Consider the following 26,188-nt stretch of genomic DNA (forward strand, 5'->3'; position numbering starts at 1 on the left):
TCACTCCAGTGTAGTGTTGTTATTTTCAGCTTTCTCTGCAGGCAGTCTGGCTGTGTTGTATTTCTAAGGCTGAGTGAGGGGGTTCTATCTCTGTGGGGACGTTAGCTCTTCATCATGGTACGTACAAGTCTCTGCTGGTGGAAATCTTAAAGTCTTTGTGTTTTGATTGGTTCAGACCTGAAGCAGACTTCCTGGAGGCAATCTGTTGGTTCCCCATGGTGTTCTATACTGTGGGCTCCATTGACAAGTAAGACAGACCGAAGCCCCCGGCTGATTTCATTTTTTATTGTCCTCTTTCTCATCTTTCACTATTCCCTTAATCTCTGTTCATTTATGTGCTTTTGTGCCTCTCAAATGGCTTAGTTTACTTTTTGATGTATTCTTGCTGCTCATCTCTCCACAGTTTGGACAGTTTGCTGCGATGTGGAGTGACTTTCGCCAACACCATGGTGGTGGTTGACAAGGAGAGCTCCATGATTGCAGAGGAGGATTACATGGCTGATGCAAAGACCATCGTCAATGTCCAGACCCTCTTTAGGTCTGCTTTGCTCAAACTTGCTCTGCAGTCTCACACTACATTAAACCAGCTCTCAAAAACAAGAAAAAAAAAAAAAAAGCAATAAAATCGGGGGAAAATGTTACTTAAAATAAGCAAAATTAGCTTTATAGTTCTGGAAATTCTAGTTTTGAGCATTAAGTTACTCATTACCAGTAATATAATCTCATTAAGAACTTACAACATTTTATTAAAGTAATTAGGGACAAAAAGGCTTGAAACAAGTGAAATGTTTGAACATGAAAACTGCAGGTAAGAAGATATAAGATAAGACTTGATCCCACGCCGGGAAAATGCACTTGTTATAGCATCAAGAATAAAAAGAGGTAGAAAAAAGAACAAGTAGAACAAATGGACAATAAAAGCATTCAAAATAAAATCAACTATAGAGGCTTTGTACATTATATTAAAAAAGAATAAAAATATTGCATTGTGAAGCAGTATTCACAGAGGATTTTGAATTACACATGAGGAAAAATATGAATAATAAAATACAATGTCAAATTTGGGTTATTGCCTGGTAAAAATATATAACCACAGTATATATATGTAATATTGATAAGTTGCATAGATGTAATGGATATTAGCTTGTGTTGACATAAATACGCTACGTTAAATGATGCTGCAGTTAAACAGTCTGACAGCTGTTGGAATGAACGACCTGTGGTAGCATTCCCTCTCACACAGTGGAGGCAGCAGTCTGTAGCTGAAGGAGCTGCTTAAGCCCCCCACTGTCTCATCAAGGGGTTGAGAGGGGTTGTCCACGATTGATGTCAGCCTGGCTAACATCCATCTCTCATCCACCTCCCTGGTGCTGTCCAGAGGGCAGTTCAGGACAGAGCCAGCCCTCATGACCAGCTTGTTCAGTCTTTTTCTGCCCCTGTCAGAGCTCCCACAGCCCCAGCAGACCACTGCGTAGAAGACTGCAGATGCCACCACAGTGTCTTAAGAGCTGCTTTAACTAGCTGCCACTCTTGCAGTGCCATCTTGATATATCATGTCAGATAAAAAAAAAAACAGCATACATTACCTCGATATAAGATACTAGTTTGATTTTATTAACCTTTAATTCGCTCTCTGTCTGTGTGCTTCTCCTCCCCAGACTGTTCCCAGCGCTTAGTATCATCACAGAGCTCACCCACCCAGCCAACATGCGCTTTATGCAGTTCAAAGTCAAAGACCACTACTCTCTGGCCCTGTCCAAACTGGAAAAGGTGAAAACTCCATACCCTCACAGCCCACATTGGTTCTCTTTCATTTCCCTCAACCCAGACTTCAGAGGTCACAATGAAAAAACAATGAGAACAAAGACAGCAGATTGTTCAGTTTTATGAAAGACATCCTTTAGTCTTCTCTGTGGTTTCAGAAGCGCATTCACTGAATCACTGCTAATGTTGCTTTGTCTTGATGGAAACCTGGAAGCCGAAAACTGACACAACCGCTGTGAAGTTTTGCTGTGAACATTATAGCCTTGTGGTTTTTGTTCTTTTCGCCCCATTGCTGCTTTCCTTTTTTAATTGCTGCTGTTGTTAGTGTTGCTCTCCCTGTGTCTTAATGAATTCCCCCTTTGGGCATCAATAACATTTATCAACAAATTTGTAAAAAGATTAACATTAGTGTGAGATAGCTGTTTTTGAAATTTCTAGCAGTATTGTCTCACAGCAGGAAGGATCTGTGGTGGATTTCCAGCCTTTTCTGTGTTTGGGCGATGCATGTTTGCGTGTGTTTCCTTGAGATTTCCTGGTTTAATCCTACCTTACACATGCACTGGGAACTGCAAATTGGCTGTGAGAATTAATGTTAGTTTGAGCAGTTTAGCCCTGAATACGCTTCCCTCAGCCCAGTGTAAGATGGACTGTATGCTTGACTAAATAAATGAGATTCTATATTCTATATTCTAAATATGCATGTTTTATAGGTACAGGTCTGGTGATGCTCGCAAAGTGTCTGGATTTGAGAAATGTGCATCACATCAATTCATCTCTACAAAGACCAGTGTAATCAGGAAAGTGTGTGTGTGTGTGCGCGCGCATGTGTGTCTTTGTTTGTTTGTTTGTGTGTTTGTGTGTGTGTTTGTTTGATCGTTTGATCTGCAGAAGGAAAGGGAGAAGGGGTCCAATCTGGTGTTCATGTTCCGGCTGCCCTTCGCTGCAGGGAAGGTGTTTAGTGTCAGCATGCTGGACACTCTCCTCTACCAGGTATCTCAAACACAGACTCTGAACAACAAAAATGTGGCAGAATGCCCAATCTGATCTATTCCTGTTGACTTGTTTGCTGTGTTCTGCCAGTCATTTGTGAAGGACTACATGATCTCCATCACCAGACTGCTGCTGGGTTTAGACTCCATGCCTGGCTCAGGTTTCCTCTGTGCTGTAAGTAGTTAAACAGTAGCTGAAATCAGCCTGTTTAGACTGTGATGTGCTTCTGAGGCTGATTGTGGTGTTGTTTGTTTTCTAGATGAAAATCACAGAGGATGACCTGTGGATCCGCACCTACGGCAGGCTCTATCAGAAGCTGTGCTCCTCCAATGGAGACATTCCCATCGGCATCTACCGGACAGAGGCACATAAGCTTCCAGTCTCTGAGGTCAGCTGCTGCTGCTAGTGGTTTTGTGGTCAAAGCGACTGGTTAAAGTCACTGGACTGGCTGAAAAATTGAGCAAGCTATACTCTAAAGCCTTGCTAACACCCCCCAGAGGCCACAATGTTCATTACATCCCACAATACAAAGAGTTCAAGGAACAACCGATGATTTGGGTATTTTTAAATCCTGCATGTAGCAGAGCTAAAAAAAAAAAAAAAATGAAGAGAGGAAAGTATTCATTCAATCCGCCAAGAATTACATTTCCTGGATTATTATACATAAAGAGGGCTTTTTAAAAATCTAGATACTTTCTAAAAAAAATGATGATATTAAAACTCTCACTGTCTTGCTTTCAGTTACTACAGTGTCACTTTTTCTGTCATGTGAAGTGTTTCACTTAACAGGTCATTTGATTAGAGGCATCTCTCCAAATGCAAAATCAGTGTGGTCATGTTTTAAGACTTATAAAGATACAGCCGGATCTTAGTGACGTGTGTATTCATCATGTGAGACAGATTTGCACAGTCAGAAAGATACATATTAGACATATGGACAAAATGTCTAACATATTAGACATGATGCTGTGACAATTTTCCAAATGTGGAACTGATATTAAGAAAAACTAAGGCCATGATGATTATGTTGTTTGGACAAAAGATATTTCATGTGTTGGACTATTCATCATATGCAACAGTGGATCTTCATCATTCATTTCTAGTATGATAAGAAAGTATTAATTCCTCTTCGTTTTGAGAAATCAGAGACTGGTGAAGAGCTGATTTAATAAAAATCAGTGTGATATCAGCATGACAACGCTGCATAAGGAAATTAAAAGTTTGTGTACGTGAGTGTGTGAATATGCGGTTGTGTTTGTGCTTCACAGTCCCAGGTATCCATCACGGTGGAAGACTACGAGGACACCAGAGAGCCCAGGGAGCCCCTGTTGTCCCGGACCAGTGCTCATCGTAACTCCACCTCCTCGGAGCCCGTCTCCACCTCTTCCCACTCCTCAGACCACCCCCTGCTCAGGAGGAAGAGCATGCAGTGGGCCCGACGGCTGAGCAGGAAGGGGGGTCGGGGCTCCAATGCGGCCAAGGGGGGTCCGGGCAGCGCGGCAGAGAGGATCAGCCAGCAGAGACTGACGCTGTTCCGGCGCTCGGAGAGGCAAGAACTCAACGCCCTGGTGCGAACGAGGATGAAACACTTGGGTCTTTCTCCTACTGGATTCAGTAAGTCTGTCTCAGCTCGTGTACGAAAGTGCTCTGCTCCTGATGTCAGGTGTAGGTTTACAAGTGGTTGAATGTAACTGAGTACATTTACTCAAGTACTGCCCATAAGTACAGTTTGGAGGCAGATGTACTTTACCATCATTTTACTTAAGCATTTTAAGCTACTTTACACTTCTTACTACTACTACTGCTATACTATTATACTACTAAATATTGTACTTTTTAACTCCACTACATTTATTAGACGGCTACAGTTACTTCACAAATTAAGATTTACATAAATAAACACATGATAAGCTTTTAAATACTGTGGTTTGTTAAAGGGTAAACCAGTGGTGTCAAGGGCTGCAACTAATTATATCCTAAACTAAAAATGTTCATCAGTGTTTCCTAAAGTCAAAGATGACATCCTCAAATGTCTTGTTTTGTCCACAACCCAAAGATATTCGGTTTACTGTCATAGAGGGAGAAAATATTCATAATTGAGAAGCTGGAATCAGATAATTTTGACTTTTTCTCTTTAAAAAATTACTTAAAACAATTAATTCATTATTAAAATAGTTGCTGGTCACATTTCAGATGTCTATGAGGTAAAATTATTCCATATTTAACAGAATATTTGGAGAAACTCAAAAAATAAAAACTTTAGTAGGAGAACGTTGTTTTTTTTCTTCTTTCATACCCCAGTAATCATCACATGACCCCTCAAATTTATCTTGGGACCCTTTGGAGGGGCTTGACCCCAGTTTGGGAACTGCTGGACTGAACATCCTAACTGCATATAAAAGCAGATATAGCTAGAAGGCATATATGATGTGCAAACCTCCAAGCACAAACCTCTATATGTGTGTATTGTGTGTGTTATGTTTCCATTGCCACACAGCAGGCATCGCTTTGTCACTACTGAACTTTACTACCATCTACTGGATTTCTACTAGATTTTAAGATATATGGCATTTAATCCACCGTAGCTAAACTCCCAGTCTCACAACAAGAATGAAAAATGATGTGTGTATCCACTCCAAAATTGAGTGGATCCTTCGTTGGCCTGTGGTTCTCCTTCCCACCAAGTTTCATGAAAGCCAGTTAGTTTTTCCATTTCTACATTTTTCTGCATTATGACGACTTTTATGTTAGATACTTTAAGTACTGTATTTTGATTTAATTAGGACTTGAATGCAGGACCTTCACCCTCAATAAAGTATTTTTACATTACTGTAATCTTACTTCAGTACTTCTTCCACCCCTGTTGTTTACATTCTGTTTGTGTGTATTCCGCTTGTGTCCATTTTTATCTAAGTTTGTCTTCCTGTTTTGTGACTCATGGTAGCGTAGCCTCTGTTCTGTTTGCACGGATGTTGCACAGCCTGCTGTATATCCTGTGCATGTTTTATTTCCTGCCTCACTCACCTCTTTTCTTCCTGTGTCAGATGGGATGACAGACCAAGGGAACAGATTGTCCTATATCCTCATCAATCCTTCTCCAGACACCAGACTGGAGCTACACGATGTTGTGTGAGTGCATACCGCTGAATATAATTAATAGCATTATGAAGTGAACACAGCGTGAACACTCCAAATGTTACAGAATTGGATTTGTCTGTGGCCCATCTGCAGGTACCTTATCAGACCAGACCCCCTCTCTCTGGTACCCAATCAGGGCAGCAACAGGAAGTGCAGCGCCGGGCTCTCAGAAAGCCACAGGTTCGATATGCAGGACAGCACCCATCTGTGAGAGACAGAAAAGACAAATATACTGTCAAAACACTGCCAGAGAGAGGAGACGCAACACACCCGCGAGAGAAAAGCAGGAATCAAGAAATGGTGAGATAGAAAGGAATGCAGCCAGATGGCACACGGCCGTCGTATTTTCTCCACATTTGGTCTCGGTGAACTCAGAGGTGCCGCACATGCATGGACCTTTTCTATCACGATGGGAATGTTTTATTTATGCACCTTCCTATTTTCAAAGCGGAGAACTGTGGACACAAGTGCATTTAATGAAAAACTGTATGTATTTCTATCTGTGTATGTGCATGTTATGTACTGCATCGTGTATGTGCGGCGTGTATGTTGTGTGTACTGTATGTATGTGTGTGAATGAATGTGTGTGTGTGCTTACGGATCAAGAGCAAGACACTGCCAATTTCATCTGGACAGCCAAAGGAAATTTGCTGCCAAATGAAAGTTAAGGGATGTTTTTTTTTTTTTTGTGTGTGTGTGTGTGTGTGTGTGTGTGTGTGTGTGTGTGTGTGTGTGTCCTTCTCTGTGTTGGCGGTGTGTTTTCTCACACTAAATGTTTGAAGTATTTGAAAGTGACACTACAGTGCACACACCAGTGACGTTTCCTTTTTATTTTTTGTCTTCATAAAGCCTTTTTGGAAACTTTACACCTGTTGCTTACACAGTCAAATGCACACACATTCGTTTTATGCTCACCAGCAGCGGAGGAATCCAAAGAGCTGTCTCAATAATGGGCATACTATAGGTAGGCAGCCAGCATGCATCATCAGTGCAGGGCATTCGTTCACGTTGGCGTCTGAAATATCTTCAGTTATATGAGTTCTCTTAGAATAAACCGGAAAGTCCCACTCTCTCTCTCTCTCTCTGCTTCTGTCAGTCAGTGTGAGCCGTCCTGCCACCAGCTTGCTTTTGCTGATGTGCATGTTAGAGATGCAGGGGATGGACAAAATAACAGGAACAGATACTACAATATAATGCCATCCAGTGTAAAAGCCCTGCAATAAATACGGCCGTTGTGAAGCTTATAATGTAACATTTTTGAGACAGTGTCAGAGAGGTGTTCGCTCAGCTCTCAGCTGTGAAGCCAATTTATGAGCTTTACAGTTACATATTTGCTGTATTTATTGCACACTGCAATAAATATCCACTTTTCAAGCCACTTGTTTGCTCATTAAGAATTAAACTCTATAATATAATTAGCTTGCCAGCCAGGAGAAATCTCATTACCCTGAAAACAAATGAAAAATGTGCCAGTGGCATGGGATCATTCTGCTTGTTTTTCAGCCTAGTCCACTTTATTTCACTGATTTTCGGTTGTTTAAGGAAACTTGAGATTTGAATCTGTTATATTGAAGTAAATTACTTGTTAGGTCGGACATGTATGCTGTTTGTTTACCAAGGATTTGCAAGCCTCTGTAAATTCTGAATGTGCCGTTTCACATAGAAATGGTGCAGCCATGTTGCGGGAATGCTACCCAGCATCCCTGCCAACACCACTCCTGTAGCTTTAGTGCCAATATAACAGATGAAAAATATGTACATATTAAAGTCAGTCATTATAGCTTGTCAGTGCTTCATTGCTGTTTTGGTGTCAGTTTGTGCCGCTGCAACCAGAATCTCATTTCTCTCATTAATAATTTTAGTCATATGTTCAAACACTTTTATTTCTAATGAATGACTCAGTTGTTGGACACATTGTGTGGTTTGTTTAGTTTACCAAGCGCACATTCCTGAGCTTGTTTTTGCTTCAGTATATCAACACTGTATATGACTCACACTACATGGCTCTAATTCAACTGCTGTAATGTTCCAAAGCTCACAAAGACCACAAAGTACTGCAGCATGTTGTGCATTAGTTAGTTTATGCGTCCGTATGACTCTTCATGTTCACGCTGTTGGGTAAGTTTGTGTGGACAAAATTGAAAGTGTGTTTTTAAGTAGAGCTCTGGTCACTGGACTTTTCCATTACATACATCACCAGGAAGTCCTTCACTGTGTGTGTTTGCTTTGCTTTTTGAGCCTTCCAAAGCCAACATGATCGACACTCCTCTTAATCTGGTGTATATAAACATTATGACATCTTCATCATTCATTTAAGGCCTACACGTGCTTTACTTGTCTTAGCAACTTGCTCAGATTTTGAGGAAGCGGAAGCTGGACAATATACACTGCTACATGAGAACATGGGTGTGGCCAAGCTAAAGACCAAACACCCAACAAAGGCTTAATATAAGAGCCCAGACGGAGAACTGTGCAAACTGAGGCAGATGAAATGGCAGCGCAACCAGTCAACGTGCTTATCACTGGAGCCAACAGAGGCTTAGGCCTGGAAATGGTTAAGCAAATGATGGAGGCCCACCATCCAGTGAAAAAGCTGTTTGCCTGTTGCAGAGACCCAGATGGACCAAAGGCTGAGGTGAGTCTTTATCTCCTCTGTGCCTAATTGTATTTTTACTCCCTAAATTCTGGACTGAAAAAAAGATTTGCAAAGTCGCAGTGATTGATAGGACTCAGAGGAAGCATGAATGCTGCGTTGATAAAAGTGAATCCAAGTGATCGACAGCGTGTGGGATTCTTTGCTTCCTCTGGATTCAAACTTTTCTTCTTTGTGTATTGACAGGCCTTGCGAACGCTGGCGGAGAAGCATCCTAACGTCATCGACATCATCCGTCTGGGTATGAGCTCTCCGTTCCTCTGTTATAGTCTATTAACCTCCCTGTCCTGCTGCCATGTCCACACCGGCCTTGACCCTATGAATAGCACCGTGTTGTGATCTTTATCTGACTGTCTGACTATTGACTGCCACTGGTGCTCCACTGTCTTTCTCCCTCTGTCAGATGCCACTGACCTTAGTAACATAAAGCAGTGCGGCCAGCAGGTGGGCTCTGTGGTGGGGACAGAGGGTCTCAACCTGCTGATTAACAACGCAGGGTTCCTGGACAAAAGCATCCTGCAGGAGGCCACTCCCGAGGGCATGCAGAATTCTTTCAACACCAACGTCATGGGCCCTATGTTCATCATTAAAGTAAGGAAATGGGAAAGTGTCATGTTTGAAAGCTTCAATACTGCATATTTTTCAGTTAAAAGGAAGGAAATCGGGTGATGCCACCTGCACATTGAAAGTTTTTTCCTCTTGCTGACTTTCTGGCATGTGGTCATCATCAGGAGTTCCTGCCTCACCTTCGTGCAGCAGCGAAGGCCAGTAAGACGCCAGGGATGTCCAGCAGGAAAGCAGCAGTCGTCTGTATCTCCTCATCACTGGGTTCAGTGGACTCTGTCAAAGCGTCATACTCCTACTTCCCTGCCATCTCCTACCGCATCAGCAAGGTAAGCAACAACCTGCTAACAGGGTGACCTGCGACTCAAAGGCTTCATCTCACATTTGTCAAGCGACACTGTTCACCCATCGCCTCACCAATCGCCCTGTCCCCTCATTTTCCTCCCTCCTTTCTCCTCTCAGGCCGGTCTGAACATGCTGGCAGCGTGTGCTGCAGAGGAGCTGAGGACGGATGAGATCCTGTTTTCTTTGCTGCACCCTGGCTGGGTGCGCACCGACATGGGTGGAGAGGAGGTGAGTCAGCAGTTTTCACTGACCTCACAGGTCCAGTCATAAAGGAGACAATAAAACAATTGCAGAGGAACCACAGTCCGCTCTGAATGATGAGTTTACATTATTAAATGAGAAGCACAATGTTAACATCATGTACGATTTCACGCAGTCGTTTTGAGATCACATTGCAGGTTTTCAGGTCACAGGTTTTGCTCAGAGCTGATTTTTAGGTTGAAGTCTTCACATTCCTAATACGCATCTGATACCACTTTGAGCAAGTAATCCACCTGTAGTAATCCAGATACTCAGAGCAATGCCAAAGCAGGATTATCAAGTTTAGACAGGTACCTGTTACAAAATACATCATGAAACTCATTTTTGCAAATCATCATTATACAGCACAGAAACACGTTCAGAAAGTTTTCTTTTACAGATTCAAAACCAGTTCACCAGGATGTAGCACAACTACTCCCACAGCTACACACATCGGCCTTACTTGCTCATTCTGCTTTGTGAAGTAACCGTTGGGGGATGCTTACGCAGAAGTCTAAACAGCAAAGTTTGGCCACTTTGATTAAATTTGCTGCAGCCTGCTGGTGTCATCACACAGCTTCAGCGTTTCATTGGCGGGATAACTGCTTTAGAATATTGATCCTTGTAAAATGGAGAGCACTGCCTTGTTTTATTCAAGCATTTAACTTCTTTAAGTTAGTTTCGAGCCTTTAAAGTTCGCAATTTCTTTTATTTACCAGGACCCTGAACAGCCATCTCGTCTCATATATTCTTGTATTGATGCATCATTTTAAATAAGTTTGCAGCACGATTGCAGGCGTGCTCCATGCTTCCACTCCCAAACACAGAGTGATCATTTGCGATGAGACTGTTCAGACTGAGGCCACAAATCAGATGTGGCTCACATATGAAGGTGATGCAGGTCAGGCCTGATAATCACAGAAGCTGAAAAGGTTGTGCTTGCAATTATGAAGTCATGATTTAATTATTCCATTATCTCCAGATAGCAAAGCTCAGTTTCTCACGATCAAGGGTTAATTTATCTTGTTATCTCAAACACACAAAAGGCCATACCTCCTGTTCTTACTCATAAAGGTCATTAGAGATCAGGAGTGCCATGCCAGCATGCATAGACAGTAACACATCTGCTTTAAAATGACCACAGTATGTAAGCCATAATGTAAATACCCTCATATCAAATCACTATCTTCTATCTATCGTCACTCTCATCTATCTTATGAAGCGGTTTTCTTGAGATAAGATAATCTCAATATCTCGAGAAGTTGGCCTTCTCCACATAAGGGGATAAACTAACCTGTTACCACATGACAATGAGCTTTATTATCTCGTGATCATTCAATAATTGTGATAATTATTTGTCCTTATCATTCATTACTGATAACAGCATTGAATAAATAATTGCAAGCACAACTGCTCTTGGCTTTCGTAGGAAAGCGCAGATTGAGTGTTGTTTTTATTGTTTTATAGTGACACTGAAAAACAGTTTTAGGTCACATTTGAGGGGGAAAAAGGCAGATCTGAACCACTTACATCACTGTGAGTGTGACTGAAGCTGTAGAGTCTATAACAGGTTTGTTGGTGGATTGGATTGGCTGTCTTTTTCTGAACTCAGTGAGGAGAACTGATCCTTCCTGTTAACTCTGTGTTATTTCCGGCCACCAGGGGGAGATTGACGCTCCGGAGAGTGTGCAGGGGATGCTTGACGTGATGGCTTCCCTGACGGAGAAGCAGAGTGGAACCTTCCTGGATTATAAAGGCAAAAACATCCCCTGGTAGCTTCAAACACTCACGCTCTGCTTCTTAAACTGCAGTCAATCACTGAATGAACCCACGTGAAATAAACCAATACCTGTCAAATACTTTGCTTGCATCGTGCGCTTTTTACACACGTACATGCACTGACACCACCTGCGTAAATAACTGAATCACAATGGGTGACTTCTTACATTTGAAAGACGCTTATACGTCCTCTGTGAGGTCAAATCACCACGAGGCACTGTTCCACACAGCCACCTTGGCGGGGCAGATCTTAAGCGGGTTGGGGTTGTTGCCGTTGATGTTGGCTCCAGGGCAGAAGAAGGGGTACATCTTCTCAGTGAAGAAGTCGGTGAAGGTGTAGATGGGCGTCATGCTGACAGGATTGGAGAAGGCCACCTCTCCAGAGTCGTAGTCCAGCTGCACCCTGACTCGGGTCAGCTCTCCCTCCAGGTGCAGCGGGGTGCTGGGTCTCGTCATGGCCGAGTACTCGCCTTCGTAGTGCGAGATCATCCAAAAGCCGCCCTCGGGACAGCCCGAGATGCGGCCTTTCCTGTCGATGGACTCCTTGACCACGCCGAGCATCCAGTCCGCTTTGTCGCCCACCTCCACCTCCCAGGCGTGGCGGCCCGAAGTGAAGCCCTCTGAGCCCAGCACGAACACAAAGTGGCCGAAACGTTCGGGATTGGCCGGGAGCTGCTGGAGGGATCCCCTGTTGGTGACGCTGGTCAGGTCTGGGGAGAGGGACAACCACGAGTAGGCAGTGTTGGGGTCCAGGGTGATGGGTGCTGACAGGGAAAGAGAAAAACCAGATGGTGATTTAGTAATGTACACAAAAGTTAATTCCTGTCAAAACTCAAGGCACACCGCTTCGTTTCAGTCCAAACATTTCAGAGCAACCACCACTGATGCCTCCATATTGACCACATCTGGTCTTCCTCAGGGTCAAAACAATTGACTGAATAACAGTGATAGTGAGCGCTTACTGTACTGAACCAGGTCCACCATCTTCTCCCACACATGGTATTTGAGGGAACTGATGTGCTTGGCCACATCTATGAGAGCACCTGACACTTTTCCCGGATCCCTCTGTGGGATCTGTGCTCTGTGAGAAGAAAACCACACACAGGAATCAACATACACTGAACAACCAATGAGCTGAATGTGGTAGAAACAGAAGCAGAAGATTAAAAAAGTTACCTTTTCTTTGTGTTTGCATAATTCTGAAATCGAAAGACAGAGCATTACGAACTGTGTGCACGATGGGATGAATTCAGAGAGAAATGAATAAAAGACTCTCTTACCTTAAGGAAGAGAGCATCACTGGAAGCAATCTCGTTCTCTATGGCAATGACAGCGTGAGAGAAGGTGAGGATACCGCTGGTGATGCTCTCCGACTTCTTCCTCACCAGCTCTTTCTTCTCCTCATCCTCCTGCTGCAGGTCAGCCAGTCGAGCCGCCTCTTCCTTCTGCAGAAACTCCCGCAGCTCCTCAAACTCCTCTTTGATCTGCTTCTCTGTGGCCTGAGTCTGGTTCTAGCACACGTGGACATAAGTGGAATAAGGATTCAGCGAGTGCAAAATAATGTGTCTGATAGTGAGTTGTCGTCTTATCAGCCTCTGTTTAGTTGCATCTCCTCCTCTGGGACTCCCACAATTCAATAAGGGATCATTACCTCTAAGACTTATCTGTATGTTTTAGGTTAATTATCCCATCAAAACACTGGCTCAGAACAGGAGCTGGTGCAGTGCACAGCGGCGTCAGATGGATTAAATGCAGAGAAGTTACAATGTACTGTGTATGACTGTGTTTGTGACTTTGAAGCTGAAACCAAGAGCTTTTCTAACACCTTGGCTGACATGTTTACACACCAACAGCTTCAGTCATGTCAGCGGTCATGCTGGTCCTGTAGTGTCTCAGGGATCTACGTGTTTATTGATACCTTGATGTGCACAGTTGTGTCATCACACTCCTGCTTGGCTTCATACAGGCAGCGCAGGTTCTTCTTGAGAGGAATCAGCTCTGCCTTCAGCTCTGCCTAAAGGGTGAGTGTGGCACAAGTATCAGACAGCATGTATCCTGCAACGATGGCTGAAAAAGATCCTCAGATTGCTCTGACGGTGGGCCTAAAATGTGAAATAGTTCTGATGTGTCTGACTTTGCACAGCTGCTTTAGTGTAGCTCCACTAATTATTAAAACGTTGTTAAAAACCGCAATAAAATGTAGTTAAACAAGAGCACATTACCCTGAGGTCCTGGGCTCCCTCTTCCAAGGGACACACTCGGTGTCCCTGATGTTTCTTGGAGGTGTGACACACACAGCAGAGGACTTCCAAGTCATCCAGACAGAAGAGCTTGAGAACTTCCCCATGCGTGATGCACTTCACCTCCACCATCACTGCTTGCTCCTCTGCCCCGCCGGCCCCTGCTCCGGCTGCGCCCGTCCTGCCCTCCTGCTCCCTCAGGAAGGTGTCGGCCACGTTCTTCAGCGCCAGGCTCACTGTGGGCTCCGTCAGGGAGCACTTCCTCCTGCAGATGGGACACTCGCGCCTGGCCTTCTTCTTGTTCCAGAACTGCTGCAGACAGGCTCGGCAGAAGCTGTGGCTGCACTTGAGCACCACGGGGTCCTTGAAGATCTCACAGCAGACAGCACAAGACAGCTCCTCTTCCAGCATGGAGCCCGACCGCGAGGAAGCGGCCCGCGGTCGAAGGGCTGAGGCTACCTTGGGACTCTGGAAGAAGGAAAGTTTTCCAGGCTGAGAGGAAGCACGTGGGCGCAGCGCCATGGCAGGTTCCTGTTGGCGGGAGACTGCTTTTATGTGGGGCTGTTTGCTGCAGAAAGCGCACCGTCAGAAAGAATTGCTCCTCTCTGAAAGCAGTGAGTCCACCGAACAATCTGGACACAGCTTATGAGTGAGCACGCTTATAGGTCAACAGGGACCTGAAGAACAGGTTTACCTCACTTCTAGTAAATAAAGGACATGTCACCACCCCTCATCTGCACGCCACACCAGGCTTCTGCGAAACAGGGCGGACTCCCGCTGAGTCAAAAGGCAGGTTTTTATTCTTCACAGAAAACAAGCAGAAAGCGCTCGGGCAGCCTCTGCTCTGAAAAGAAAAGCACATGCAGGAGCAACTGCAGCAGGACGCAGGTGATGATACAGTAAACAGCTCTCAGAACAGCTGCAAAGATATAAAGCGTAGAACATGAGGCCTGTCGGTGACCCCGCTTAGCTTGACCAGCACTATCAAGTTCACCACAGTGTGTCTTATTACAGCACCTCTGACGGCCTGCTGACACCCAAAGTGATTTCACTGTCTGCTTAAATGTCGTGTATATTTCAGGAGGACACAGGAGCGAGAAGAAACACAAACACACAAGTACCCAGGGCTGGAAAACACTCAGCAGGTCACAGCATTGCCTTGTTTTTAACCCCAGAAAGCAGCTGAGAGTGAGACGACCTGATCTCAAGAAACGCCCCAAACCAGTGTGATGTCTGAATGTAATCCCATCTCCAAACTGCAGAGCACTGTGTTGCATTCAGGAAAGACCAAACAGAAGGGAAACGGCCATGTCAATGTTATTATTGCATTATAATTGGACATTGACAACAGTGTAATACAAAGCCATCAAAATAACGTGTTCTTCTCAGTGTTACAGTGTTCTAGCATCAGTTTCATGACATAACCCATTTAGATATTCATTAACTCTGAAGAGTGAAACAAAACTACAAAATAGCTTCATACATTTGGATATACTGAAAAGGTTAACACCGAAAAGTTTTTCTTTTTTTAAGACATGTGTTTACCGACGCTGAGTAGTTGGTGCAGCATTGCCTGTTTTTTCACTCTCACAACACAAGTCACAGCGACGCGTGATGGAAGTCGTTTGGTATCGTTCTGCTGCAATGACTGGATTCTTCATTTTTCAGCACCGTGCACCCCAATGCATACTTCTAACAAAAAAAGTACAAAATAAATTGCATGAAATGAGAAGAAATGAAGGCATTTTGTTCTTCACAGATTCCGTTCTTTTTTTTTTTTTTACACAACTACTCCGTTTCATGACCTCTTCTTCTGTAATACTGCCCTCTGTAATGCTGCAAAGCAGTGAAGTAGTTCAAAGTCTTCATGTTCCACAAACCTTGCTTCAAAATAGACATCACATCACTTTATATGAAAACACTAGCTATAAAAAAATAAGTCAACACCATCCACAAACCTGGAAACCAATCTGCTTCTCATTCTCCTATAATGACCAGGGCTGCAACAAATGGTTATTTTCACTATCGATTAACTATTTTGTCTATAAAATGTCCAGAAAAAAATTGTGAAAATTGCTAATTAAAATTTCCCAGAGCCCAAAGCGACGTCTTCAAATTGATTCTGTTGTCCAACCAACAGTCCAAAACCCAAAGGCTCTTCTATCAACTATCATGAAAGGAAAAAAAAAAAACAGCATATCTTTACATTTAAGAAGCTGGAACCAGCAAATATTTGACATTTTTGCTTGAGAAATGACTAAAACGATTAATCGATCATCAAAATAGTTGCCAATTAATTGTCTTTCGATCAACTAATCGACCAATCGTTGCAGCTCTATGACCTCTAATAAAAAGGAAATGAACACTGATTTTCTGTAACCCTGTCAAGTGTGTGAAAGTAACACTGGAATGAGCTGCAGTGCGTCGACAGCGAACAAACACTGCTGATCGTTAAGTCAGCGAGCTACACTTTACTTTGACCCTTTTGCATCAACGTTTCTTCCTTTTAAAATAAAAGATGATAAAACCAGCAGAATCCATTATGAAGGTAAAAATAGAACAGCACATGCTTGTAAAACTGATCCATGTCAGTAACATCGAGTGGTTCAGGGAGGCCGACGCCTTGGACTGTGCAATAACTGTGCTGCCTACCAGGTGAGGTACAGTGCAATCTGTTCACTTGTTGTTGGTTCACAGCGTAGTGCAACACAGTGCAATGTGGGGGGGGGGGGGTAAGTATCAAATATCTACTCTGTGTTAGCCGTTGCCTTCCACTTCTCCCACATTACAGACTTGTGCTGTACTTGCTGCACTGCCAGCAACTACAACAATGACATGCAGGGTCACGTGACATGGTCAGAGGGAATGCTCGTCGACGTGCTTGTAGTTTCTGGAAAAAGCCGGAAGACAAATAAAAGCACTTGGGAAGGCATCACAAGTCTTCTTCTCCCATTAACTGGCATCACGCTCTTTGTCTAGGCAGAGTCTCCCAACAGGGTACACTCGAAATGAAAAATAGTAGGAGGACACGCTGGAATAAAAACAAACTCATGATGGTAGTGTTGTGTTTCCTAGTAGTGCTGAATGTCGTCGGTGTGACACACACACACAAGCTGTTCTGCTCCTTTAGTGTCTGTGGTTACACCCGTCCAACCTTAGCATCGCCGATGGCGCCCCAGACGTCAAAGACAAATTCATCGGGGAAGGCGAAGTCTCCCAGGGTTTCATCTAAAGCCTCGGCAAACTCATCAGGGTTCTTTTTGTCCTTTCCCAGCTCCACCATTGTTGCCGCTGCAGAGACGGAGAGAGGTCAGAGGACACTTAATGAGCAGCAGGTGACACGAACTGATTCTGACAGCTGCAGAGGAAGCGCACATACCCAGCTCGCTGTCTCTGATGCCCATGTAGCTCTCAAGCAGGTCATCCACCTTCTCAATGGCCTTTTCCTCGAACGCAGAGGGCTGCAGTGAAGGAAACCCCACACACAGACTCAGGCTTGTGTAGAATTATATTAGGACCTGTTAACTGTCCTCGGGTGGAAACACACTCACCAGTTCTTCCACAGTGGCCGGGCCTTTAGAGCGCAGCCGCAGAGTTCCTCTGCCGGTCCCCAGCTGAACCCCTGATGCCGACCTGGACCCTCCAGACCGCTGGCTGATCATATCTGCACACAGTGATTATACAGAGATCCCTAAGCTCTTTGCACAGACCTAAAAATCTGATTTCCTCCCGTTTTTCTCCAGCTTTTACACTTCTTACCCCACAACACCGCCTTTTCAGGCAAGCTCATCTTGCTCTCACAGCACATTTCTGATTAGTAGTGCTTCAGCTGTGAGTCAGTACAGTTTGTTTGGATCTGTAGGATCCTTTTCAGGCTGACTAAAGAAAATAAACCCAAAGGGCACCTACATGGTTCAAGATGCCACAATATGCTTAACATGTGCAGCAAGGCCGCTTATTTCATAAAGTCAGGCTTGTGTCTATGAGTTTTATGAATAAGATTTTAGATTATCATTTATAACACAGTGAGCTGCACTGAGAAACAAAATATGGAGTACGGCAACCTCCACTAACCTCCCCATACTTACCGAAGGCCTTCAGAGGCTCCACCAGCTTGATGGTGAACTCCTTCCCTTTGGGCAGCTCCTTCAGCATCTTGGCCACCTCATAGTGTCGGCATCCGATCAGGCGATGGCCGTTGATCGACTCGATCATATCACCCACGTTGATGACCTGGATCTGGTGGATGACGCTCCCCTCGCGGATTCTCTGAAACCAGCAGAAACCAAATATTTAATCTGATACACCACCCAACTCGTCGCTCACTCCTGACTACATGTAACCTATTCAGTGTTCTGTCCAGGGTCATCTTCTCACCTTGATGAAAGCGTAGCCAGCTCCATTATCAGTGATGGTCAACCCTAGCGCATCCTCTCCTTTGTACACCTCTATTTCCTTTCGCTGTCCTTTTATGTGGGCAAAAATAAAGTCCTCTAGCCCAATCTGACCTCCCAACAGTTTATCCATGTCCACCTTATGAGTGTTCAGTGTGCAAAACATTACCTGTGGAGGGACACAACAAATAAAATTTAGCATAATGCTCCCTCCCTGCGGTGAACTGAAGCAAACCCAATTATCCTCACTCCCATCACAATCAGCAGAGCAGCTCACCTCAGACGGAGGTATCCCAAAGGCCTCACCAATCTTGGCATAGAGCTCCCGCACATTACTGAAGCCCTCGATGCGGCCTGTGGGGCTGCCGTGAGCGAGCTGAGTGTGGAAGATGAGGCGAGGTCGCATGCTGCTTGGTGGAGGCGGCAGGCCTTCAGAGGTGGCACCTTCTCCCAGGCCGACAACGCCTCCATCTAGGTCATCCATACCTGCCACACTGAGACCTGAGCGGATAGGCTCCGCTTCCTCATTCTCGACTAACGGGGACGCCTTCTTCCTTCTTCCCAAACCCAGAGGCATGGTAGTTGTGCAGGAAGAGCAGAGGTAGGGGAGGGGAGGAGGATGCTCTGGGAGTTATGCTATGATCCAGGCCAGCATACACCTGTTCAGCCAAAACAGCTGCAGGTGTGTCGGATGTTAATGTCACAGAAACAGGATGGTCCTGCAGACCAGCTTGACAGCTGTCTTAACCAGGTGCTGTACGGATGTAGAAATCCACACATCAGAGCAGCTTACATATCTCGATGTGTCAAGTTCATCCGTCTGCAGTGGGTGGCCATCAACTGTAAAACAGAGACAGAAACTCCTCAATTTCCATTACTTTACCAAAGCCTGGACATCTCGACTATACCAGCAGCTTTAATGCGCATCTCCTCAAAGTATGTAATGCTGGTAACATTAATGTCATGTTTTCATTCGCACTGCCAGCTCCTCTTTCACGTTTTCTATTAGCTTAGACAGACAAGACATCAAACAGAGCTAACGTTAGCTGCTAGCTGTGAGCCACATTTTCTACAGATCTTTCTCTTCTGGCGACACAAACGCTGTCAACTCTCAGGTGGCTAGCGACTTAGCATGTAGCTGCTGGAAACGGACGTTACTCAAATCAGTGACTGTTAATTCCTCACGGCGTTAAGTCACAGCGTGAGTGTTTTGAAGTGGTCTAAACAGCCGAGGTTAGTTAGCTAGTTGAACCATGAAGGCAAAATGCGAGCAGAAGGGAGTAAACATGGCAGGCCAGTCATTCTTACCGGAGCAAGAGTTTTAGCCAACTGTCGTTAGCTCTTCCTGCTAGCTTAGCCTGCTAACGGTGCTGCTGTGAGTTAAGACAAACAAACAAACAAAAAAAAAAACTACACTTGCAGAGAAAGTCCAATATGTCTTGCTCCTCTGCTCCTGACAGGTTGACTTGGGCTGGGCAGATTGTGAGATGAGTACAGTATCTGTGTGTCGGTATGCTGCTGTGGATTTAGCTTTCTGCCAGCCCAGCAGGGGTGTAACTATGACGCCTTCAGGTTTCCTCGTAAAACACAGCTCCCGGTGGAACTGTTCTAAAGTCTGCGCTTAGTACTTCAGCAAAAGAATGGAGACAGGAAAATATGAGTCATGGCTGTGCTGTTTTACGTAATTTTTTTTTTTTTTTTATTAGAGGCCCACACAGCCCATGTTTTGTTTCACAATCACAAGTATCATCGTTACATCAGAGGCAAAAACTGGGCAATAAAATTAATGATGCCTGTCCTGACCGTATTTTTAGTTTTATTTTTATTTTTAAACTTGTCTGTAAAGTGTTAGCATGCAGCTATGCCTGCATTAAAGGTTGATAGAGTTTAAGTTTACCATATAAGCGTTGACTGTCGTAACTATACAATGCCATCAGGAAGTCTCTATGCATAACTACGCCTCTGTCGACTGTAATAGTTTTATTTTGAAGGTTACAACGGAAGTCGTCGTATGCTATGATGTCGGACTTGACGTTACCAACGTGAGGCCAAGAAAATAGTGATTTTTTTGCTGTAAATTCGTTGTTGACATCTCAAGGTGCTTACACTGTAAAGCTCGTACTGTAAGAAGGTAATCTGTGGGAAAATGCTCATCATAACTGTCCTTTAAAGCTACTTCCTTCATCAAATACATTTTTATTTAGTTTTGACATAGTGTATAGTTACTATCACGAGTTCTCCTGCCCTCTAGCGGCCACAGTGTGTTATTACAATAGCACCAGTATCAAACCAAACACAATCGCATAGCAATGCTTCCAGTTACAGCCTTCAAAAGAAATACAATAATTAAACAGATGTAGTTACGGACCGTGACCACCAGAGGACAGTGTATAAACACAACCATTACTGAAGCTCATTTGTGTTTGAAAAGGATACCAACAGTAGCTGTGTGTGGTCACCTGACTTTTTTTTTTTTTTTTTTTTTTTTTATCTATGAGACGTTATCAAGTTATATCTTTTCCAGGAGAATGGATGCTTAGCCCTACGACTCAAATGTAAACACACTCGAGGCGCAAACTGGACTTATCTTTAGAGTCTAAGTAAAGTCAGCCAAGCTAGCTACAAGGCAAGTTAATAGGGACCATTTCCTCAGTAGAAAGTAGCTCCTGTGAAAACTGCTCTGTGGATGTGTACCGCACAGAATAACGAAGGCAGAGTTTAAAATTTGTAATACTGCTTCACAAACTAACTTTCAAAGTGAGATATTTTAAATGGAGTCAAATTTAACCCCAATTTAACTCGTTTTTATATTGATGTTAGCCAGACTACGTGTAGCGCCGCAGTACCTCATTGAGACCACCGGAGGGCAGTGAACGCTCGTGTTTTAAAATACACTTAACTTTTTTATCAAGACAGACGCCACAATACCACACTTACACTTCCGGTAAGAGTTTTCAAAATATACTAATATAAGCTGAGTTTGGCATATTTTGTCCACGACCAAACGGAGGTGAGCATGTTTGCTCCAACAAGGGAATAATCACTTCAGATGAAGGGCCTTTGTTTCAGATAAGGAGTGTATTGCATAAGGTTGGCTGTGTAACGAAAATGATAAATACAGTGAATGCTCCTTCAATAATTCAGACATTTGAAGAAGTTTGGGGACAATTCCTTAATTGCTAAGATGTCCTAAAAAACTAAAACATGTAGGCCATAATTGATCAGACATTTGCCAGTTTTATTTGCCAGTCTCTTTAATGTGGAAATGGAAATCATCACAGCATAGGAAATGTCTATTAAAAAATTTCCTTCACATTATTAATTCATAAAAGCTTTGTTGTTAAAAATGAAAATATCTTGAATCCAAACCTGAGGAATTTCAACACAATATAAATGGGAGCAAAACCAAAATAATGCTTACGCCTTTTTCCTTGAAACCAACAACTTTTTTTTAAACAAAAAAATAGACATTACAGAGATTACACATCTCTACGTTCATGTTAAACCACATGTTTGTGTCAATAAGAAACATAAAACTCCAGCAGGAGCAGGATTAAATCATATCAACACCAAAAATACTTAAAATGTGAAACTAAACCAGCTGATTTACTACCTTTCGTCATCACTACAGTCAAAGGTGCACAGAGCTGAATATGGCTCAGAGTTCAATGGTTGTTTTAAGATTCCCACTGAAGTGTGAAACAACATATTTCCAGATATTGTACATCTTGGAGTCAGTGCCGTCAGGTATGAGCGATACGTGAAGACAGCATAAGCAAACAAAAATATGTTCTGCAGGACTTTAAGTCAGAAACTTATCTCAAGCTCTGCAATGTTTAGCCTGGTGGCACACAGACGCACCAGGTTTACACCACGCTGGGTAACAAGGCCAGAAATGAACTCTTCAAGTCAGACAGACAGAGTAACGTCAGAAGAGGAGGAACTGAAACACAAACTGAAGCTGTGCAAACTCAATGAGCACGAATGAAGTAAACATCTTAAGATTTTGGTAGTTAGTCAGTCACACATGACAGGACACACATGCTGTCGACATACTCGAACACACACACATTTTATAATTACAGAGGGACAACTGTTTGGCACAAGAAGTCTTCCCACAAGTATTTTACACAAGTAATACGCTGTGTACTCGCAGATAAACAAGACACTGTCAAAGTAAACATTATGTGCCAGAGATAGACAAATCGGATTTATTTATCTCCTGATACCTAAACTCAATTACCAGAGTACAGTCAGTACTCTCTCTCTACTCTCTCTCCTCAATATAAAATCCATGTAATGCTGCCTCGCACTGGAATCCTTCTTATATACGGTTACATGACGGTAACTTCCTTACATTAACATTGTTTTTACTATTTATTATTTATTTTTAGGAGTTTATGAGGCTTTGGCCCTAAAAACTGGCAGCCTGCTGTGATTATGAGCGCAGAAACACTGAGCTGACGTCGACAAAGAACGTGTATTTAATGCTGATTGGTCACATCTGGTTGATCTGCTTCATGAAGTCAGGACTGGTGCTGAAACCAGTGGATCAGATCAGAGCATCCTCACTTCACACTGTGTTTAAGCCTCAACCAAAATGACGTCCTGCTGCGTCGTGTAGTTATAGCTATGTTCAAGCATGCGTCACTGCACCTGAGGTATCGTTAATTAGCTGACTGCTACCTTAAACCTGCTGCTCTGAAACCAAACTTACTACATTATATTTTCAAGTGCTGCAATTTGACTAACTTTAACACTTCAGTTTCTCCTTCCTGCAGCCAAACCAAAACCTAAATTATCACTTGACACCTTTCAGGATTATCTATATACACACTACATACTTTCTATTATTTACTCTTCCTCCTTGAATCGGACCTTGTGGCACACGCTTACTTAACACTGTTACTCAACCTCAGCTGAAAGCACAAACAAAACGTAAAGTCAGCTGTTCTGTCGATTTCCAAGTCTTGAGACACTCATCAAACTGACAAGATAAGAAGCTGGAGCCAAATCAGCCCTGAGCCTCAATCGAGAGTGTCACTGGAAGCTTGCTAGATGTCTCTGAGCTAACGTTTAGCGTTTCACGTCACGGTGGAAGGACCTGCTTGAGTGCGTCTCGAGTGCTTTGGCCCAGTTTGTCGGGAAATTTGACAGTGAAGTCTAAGATCATGTCGCCCCTCTTCTCGGGGCACTTGGACAGAGGAAGCCCTTCTCCAACGATGCGCTTCTTCATTCCAGGTTTGACAACGTCTCTGGAGGTCACAGTGATGGTCCGGCCGTCCAGAGTCGGGGCGTTGACTGTGCATCCACACAGCGCCTGCAGAGAGACAATGGAAAACAAGGTTTGAATATCTGCATGAGCGTTTATTTCCCTGAGCATCAAACGTAAAATTTTCTGACTTCAGCTTTCACTTACGTCTCTGAGGGATATCTTTGCAGGGTAAATTATATCTGAGCCCTCTCTTCTGAACACCGGGTGGGGTTTATCTTTAACTACAAACACCACATCTGCAGGAATGTTGCTGGGGGTTTCATCTCCCTCCTTAGGAAAGGTGATTTTGGTCCCCTCCTTCCAGCCCCGCTTGATGTCGACTGTTAAAATCTTGTCTTCGTTGCGCATGGTGCAGCCGTCCGGGTTCAGCCTCTTGCGGGAAATCTTCATCTTTTTGGTGCAGCCTGAGAAGACCTCCTCGAGGCTCACCTTCAGCTCGTGCACCACGGGCGGGTCCTTCTTTTTCTCGTGCGCTCTGCGAGGACCACTGGGATGGGATTTGAAGGACCGGTGAAACCCACCCATGCCACCCATTCTACCCATGTTAAATGCTCCAAAGGGGTCAATGTCCATATCGTCCTCCCCATTCTGGGAGAAGAAATGATCGAAAGGGCTGCGGCCGCCGAAGAATTCTGCAAACATTGCATGAGGGTCTCCGTGGAAGGTGTAGTTGTAACTTGGACCGCTGTGTCCTCCACCTCCACCACCGGCCGAACCCTTTAGTCCTGAAGCAGAAGAAGACAAGGCAAACATCAGCACAAAGCAGGAAACACTGCACACAAGCATGGCCGCCATTATCAGCCAGCTGTAGGTTATGACATATCAGTGTCTGCGTTTACTTTTTATCTCTAGTAACCAAATTTCCGAACCAGTATCTGCTTCAAAAATCCAGAATCGGTGCAAATGAAGCAATGAAACTGAACTCTGCAAGTACACATATTTAAATAACAGGTTGACAGCAGAGAAAAATGAACAGATCATCATTTTCAATCCGTTTATGTCATCAGTCAAGTGCAAATACCAAAAAGTAGCCGGGTTCATGTTAGAAATTAATTAACAAATACTAATATTACTGTGTTCATCTATATTTAACTTCACCAGTAAATGATTGATACAAAAAAACTGCAATGAATCGGCTGATTATGGAAATATTCATTAGATGCAGGACCAGTAATAACCATGCTGCTCATCCATGTATAGACATGTTTTCTCTTCTTAAGGCCTGAACCACGTGTGTGAACAGCAACATTAAAGCCTGAAGGCACAAATCTGAGCTTTCTTCAGCTGTTTAAGCCAGAATTATCATTCCAGTGACTGACAGGACGGGACACGCAAGACCCCGCTGTTTCCAGCAAGTTCTCCAGCCAAACCTATTGTGCGCGCGCGCACACACACACACCCCCACACACATGCACACACTTCTTCATTGTGTGGTCGCTGCTGTAGAAAGAAGCATCACTGTATGAATTATAATCTAACAGGATCACAAAGTGCACATCTGCTGCAGACTAAAGCATCATAAGTTATATGAAAGTGGTACAAACTATGAAACCACACGCAGCTTGTGCCCAGAGGAGTTCAGGTACCTTCTTCTCCAAAGCGGTCATAAATGTCACGTTTCTTGGCATCGCTAAGGACATCGTAAGCTTCAGCGATCTCCTTGAATTTATCTTCTGCCCCAGCAGACTTGTTTTTGTCAGGGTGGAAGCGCAGGGCCTGCTTTCTGTACGCCTTTTTTATCTCATCTTCGGAGGCACCTTTGGCTATTCCCAGCACTTTGTAGTAATCTTTACCCATTACAATAACCGGTCAGTCCTTCTTCCACTTCATAAACACATCGTCAGCGCTGACGGTTCAGTTTGTCTTCGGTGTCAACAACACGTCCGGTGCGTCCAGCGCGTGGGCCAGTTCACGGGCGCCGCCGCTGCAGTTAATGTCCCACCGCTGCGGTCAATAGCTGTGCTAGCTAACTGTCAAGGTTAGCTTCCCTCACTTGTCACCGTCCGTCACAACTTTCTACTCTTCACCGACACGAGGAGTAATGACGCCGTTTGACCACCCGACATAAAACACTGTATTCACACAGGAGTGGCCGTGAGTTGCCGCCGAGCTGTGACCCAAGCGAAGAAACTTCTGGAAGAGGCTGGTGCTGCTGATGTGTGTCATCACTGCCGAGCCGAGAGGATTCACTCCATTCAACTTCCGGTTTGGTTTGAACGGCAGTAGACGTCAAGAAGTGGCCGGATCTGTCCCACTTAGCTGCAGCTCCTCTGAATGAAATTTGTCTTGCTTGGATTTCTCAAGTAAATTTTATTGCACTTTTTAGCAATGTTTTAATTTCAGTAGACGCGTTGGCTCGTGCTGCTTTTGCTGCTCATATAGACAGGGGCTTCACTTTATTGCTGCCTTCACTTAATTTGACTCTTGTTTCCTGTAGCTCACATTAAATTGACAGCGACAAGAACAAGTATAATGGAAGAAATACAGACTTTGGACAACAAAACTAAACAAAAGTGAGCACAAATAAATATACAGCTTATGGACAAGCAAGTAGGTATGGAAATAGATATATGCAACGATAATGGACAACAGCCAATCAGTATGTACTGTATTCTGAAGACTGTGAACTTAATACACAGGGCTGTGGTATTGTTGGTACTGCAGTCCTTGATTTAGCTGTTCATTGGTTGTACTGTTTGTAAAGTGCTCTGCAGCGCCCACCAGAGGAGACAAGGTGAAATTAGTTATGTCCAGAGCCAGAGTGTGAGGATTCTGCAATGGTTTATCCAGCCTGTCTCCAGACTCA

General features: G+C 43.9%; 5 protein-coding genes across 6 annotated transcripts in view; 2 read left to right on the top strand and 3 right to left on the bottom strand.

Annotated features, from left to right (window-relative positions):
* The window catches only part of kcnt2b (potassium sodium-activated channel subfamily T member 2b), a 42,378-nt gene extending 34,576 nt beyond the window's left edge, over positions 1 to 7,802 (top strand). The window contains exons 23-31 of one of the 2 annotated variants that reach the window (XM_076752156.1): positions 176 to 247; positions 404 to 538; positions 1,659 to 1,770; positions 2,653 to 2,754; positions 2,845 to 2,928; positions 3,014 to 3,142; positions 4,023 to 4,368; positions 5,799 to 5,883; positions 5,986 to 7,802. In XM_076752156.1, the coding sequence (XP_076608271.1) occupies positions 176 to 247; positions 404 to 538; positions 1,659 to 1,770; positions 2,653 to 2,754; positions 2,845 to 2,928; positions 3,014 to 3,142; positions 4,023 to 4,368; positions 5,799 to 5,883; positions 5,986 to 6,103 (1,183 nt within the window). In that variant the 3' untranslated portion in view covers positions 6,104 to 7,802. The remainder of the gene's footprint in view (positions 1 to 175; positions 248 to 403; positions 539 to 1,658; positions 1,771 to 2,652; positions 2,755 to 2,844; positions 2,929 to 3,013; positions 3,143 to 4,022; positions 4,369 to 5,798; positions 5,884 to 5,985) is intronic. The other variant, XM_076752157.1, reaches the window with a different exon arrangement.
* A 151-nt stretch (positions 7,803 to 7,953) lies between these two features.
* Positions 7,954 to 11,483, top strand: LOC143333817 (C-signal-like). The gene is made up of 6 exons (XM_076752171.1): positions 7,954 to 8,527; positions 8,732 to 8,786; positions 8,949 to 9,136; positions 9,277 to 9,438; positions 9,572 to 9,682; positions 11,357 to 11,483. The coding sequence occupies exons 1-6, from the start codon at positions 8,384 to 8,386 to the stop codon at positions 11,468 to 11,470; spliced, it is 774 nt and encodes a 257-aa protein (XP_076608286.1). The 5' UTR covers positions 7,954 to 8,383; the 3' UTR covers positions 11,471 to 11,483.
* Positions 11,484 to 11,517: 34 nt separating this feature from the next.
* On the bottom strand, positions 11,518 to 14,323 carry LOC143333815 (E3 ubiquitin-protein ligase TRIM35-like). The gene is made up of 6 exons (XM_076752169.1): positions 13,696 to 14,323; positions 13,392 to 13,487; positions 12,754 to 12,984; positions 12,650 to 12,672; positions 12,436 to 12,554; positions 11,518 to 12,237 (listed from the first exon to the last, which is right to left on the bottom strand). Exons 1-6 carry the CDS (start codon positions 14,233 to 14,235, stop codon positions 11,678 to 11,680), a joined length of 1,569 nt encoding a protein of 522 aa, XP_076608284.1. The 5' UTR covers positions 14,236 to 14,323; the 3' UTR covers positions 11,518 to 11,677.
* Positions 14,324 to 15,018: 695 nt separating this feature from the next.
* Positions 15,019 to 19,703, bottom strand: gipc1 (GIPC PDZ domain containing family, member 1). The gene is made up of 7 exons (XM_076753108.1): positions 19,416 to 19,703; positions 18,385 to 18,947; positions 18,091 to 18,276; positions 17,802 to 17,982; positions 17,265 to 17,377; positions 17,093 to 17,174; positions 15,019 to 17,004 (listed from the first exon to the last, which is right to left on the bottom strand). The coding sequence occupies exons 2-7, from the start codon at positions 18,682 to 18,684 to the stop codon at positions 16,853 to 16,855; spliced, it is 1,014 nt and encodes a 337-aa protein (XP_076609223.1). The 5' UTR covers positions 18,685 to 18,947; positions 19,416 to 19,703; the 3' UTR covers positions 15,019 to 16,852.
* A 1,640-nt stretch (positions 19,704 to 21,343) lies between these two features.
* On the bottom strand, positions 21,344 to 25,569 carry dnajb1a (DnaJ heat shock protein family (Hsp40) member B1a). The gene is made up of 3 exons (XM_076752170.1): positions 24,969 to 25,569; positions 23,527 to 24,107; positions 21,344 to 23,427 (listed from the first exon to the last, which is right to left on the bottom strand). The coding sequence occupies exons 1-3, from the start codon at positions 25,177 to 25,179 to the stop codon at positions 23,197 to 23,199; spliced, it is 1,023 nt and encodes a 340-aa protein (XP_076608285.1). The 5' UTR covers positions 25,180 to 25,569; the 3' UTR covers positions 21,344 to 23,196.
* Between the last annotated feature and the right edge of the window lie 619 nt (positions 25,570 to 26,188).

This window comes from Chaetodon auriga, chromosome 16 (genome assembly GCF_051107435.1).
Source record: "Chaetodon auriga isolate fChaAug3 chromosome 16, fChaAug3.hap1, whole genome shotgun sequence".
Lineage (NCBI taxonomy): Eukaryota > Metazoa > Chordata > Actinopteri > Chaetodontiformes > Chaetodontidae > Chaetodon > Chaetodon auriga.

Bases quoted from the DNA above. Each gene is read 5' to 3' on its own strand.
- LOC143333815 (XM_076752169.1), bottom strand. From the start codon at position 14,235: ATGGCGCTGCGCCCACGTGCTTCCTCTCAGCCTGGAAAACTTTCCTTC. The intron at 13,488-13,695 runs GTAATGTGCTCT...CTCACCCTTTAG, and splicing joins AGGGAGCCCAGGACCTCAGG to GCAGAGCTGAAGGCAGAGCT. The intron at 12,238-12,435 runs GTAAGCGCTCAC...TTTCCCTGTCAG, and splicing joins GGTGGACCTGGTTCAGTACA to CACCCATCACCCTGGACCCC.
- gipc1 (XM_076753108.1), bottom strand. From the start codon at position 18,684: ATGCCTCTGGGTTTGGGAAGAAGGAAGAAGGCGTCCCCGTTAGTCGAG. The intron at 17,378-17,801 runs GTAAGTATGGGG...CACTGTGTGCAG, and splicing joins GGAGCCTCTGAAGGCCTTCG to ATATGATCAGCCAGCGGTCT. The intron at 17,175-17,264 runs GTGAGTGTGTTT...CCTTCACTGCAG, and splicing joins CGGCCACTGTGGAAGAACTG to CCCTCTGCGTTCGAGGAAAA.
- dnajb1a (XM_076752170.1), bottom strand. From the start codon at position 25,179: ATGGGTAAAGATTACTACAAAGTGCTGGGAATAGCCAAAGGTGCCTCC. The intron at 24,108-24,968 runs GTACCTGAACTC...CTTCTGCTTCAG, and splicing joins TGACCGCTTTGGAGAAGAAG to GACTAAAGGGTTCGGCCGGT. The intron at 23,428-23,526 runs GTAAGTGAAAGC...GTCTCTCTGCAG, and splicing joins CAAAGATATCCCTCAGAGAC to GCGCTGTGTGGATGCACAGT.
- LOC143333817 (XM_076752171.1), top strand. From the start codon at position 8,384: ATGGCAGCGCAACCAGTCAACGTGCTTATCACTGGAGCCAACAGAGGC. The intron at 8,528-8,731 runs GTGAGTCTTTAT...GTGTATTGACAG, and splicing joins CAGATGGACCAAAGGCTGAG to GCCTTGCGAACGCTGGCGGA. The intron at 9,439-9,571 runs GTAAGCAACAAC...TTCTCCTCTCAG, and splicing joins TCTCCTACCGCATCAGCAAG to GCCGGTCTGAACATGCTGGC.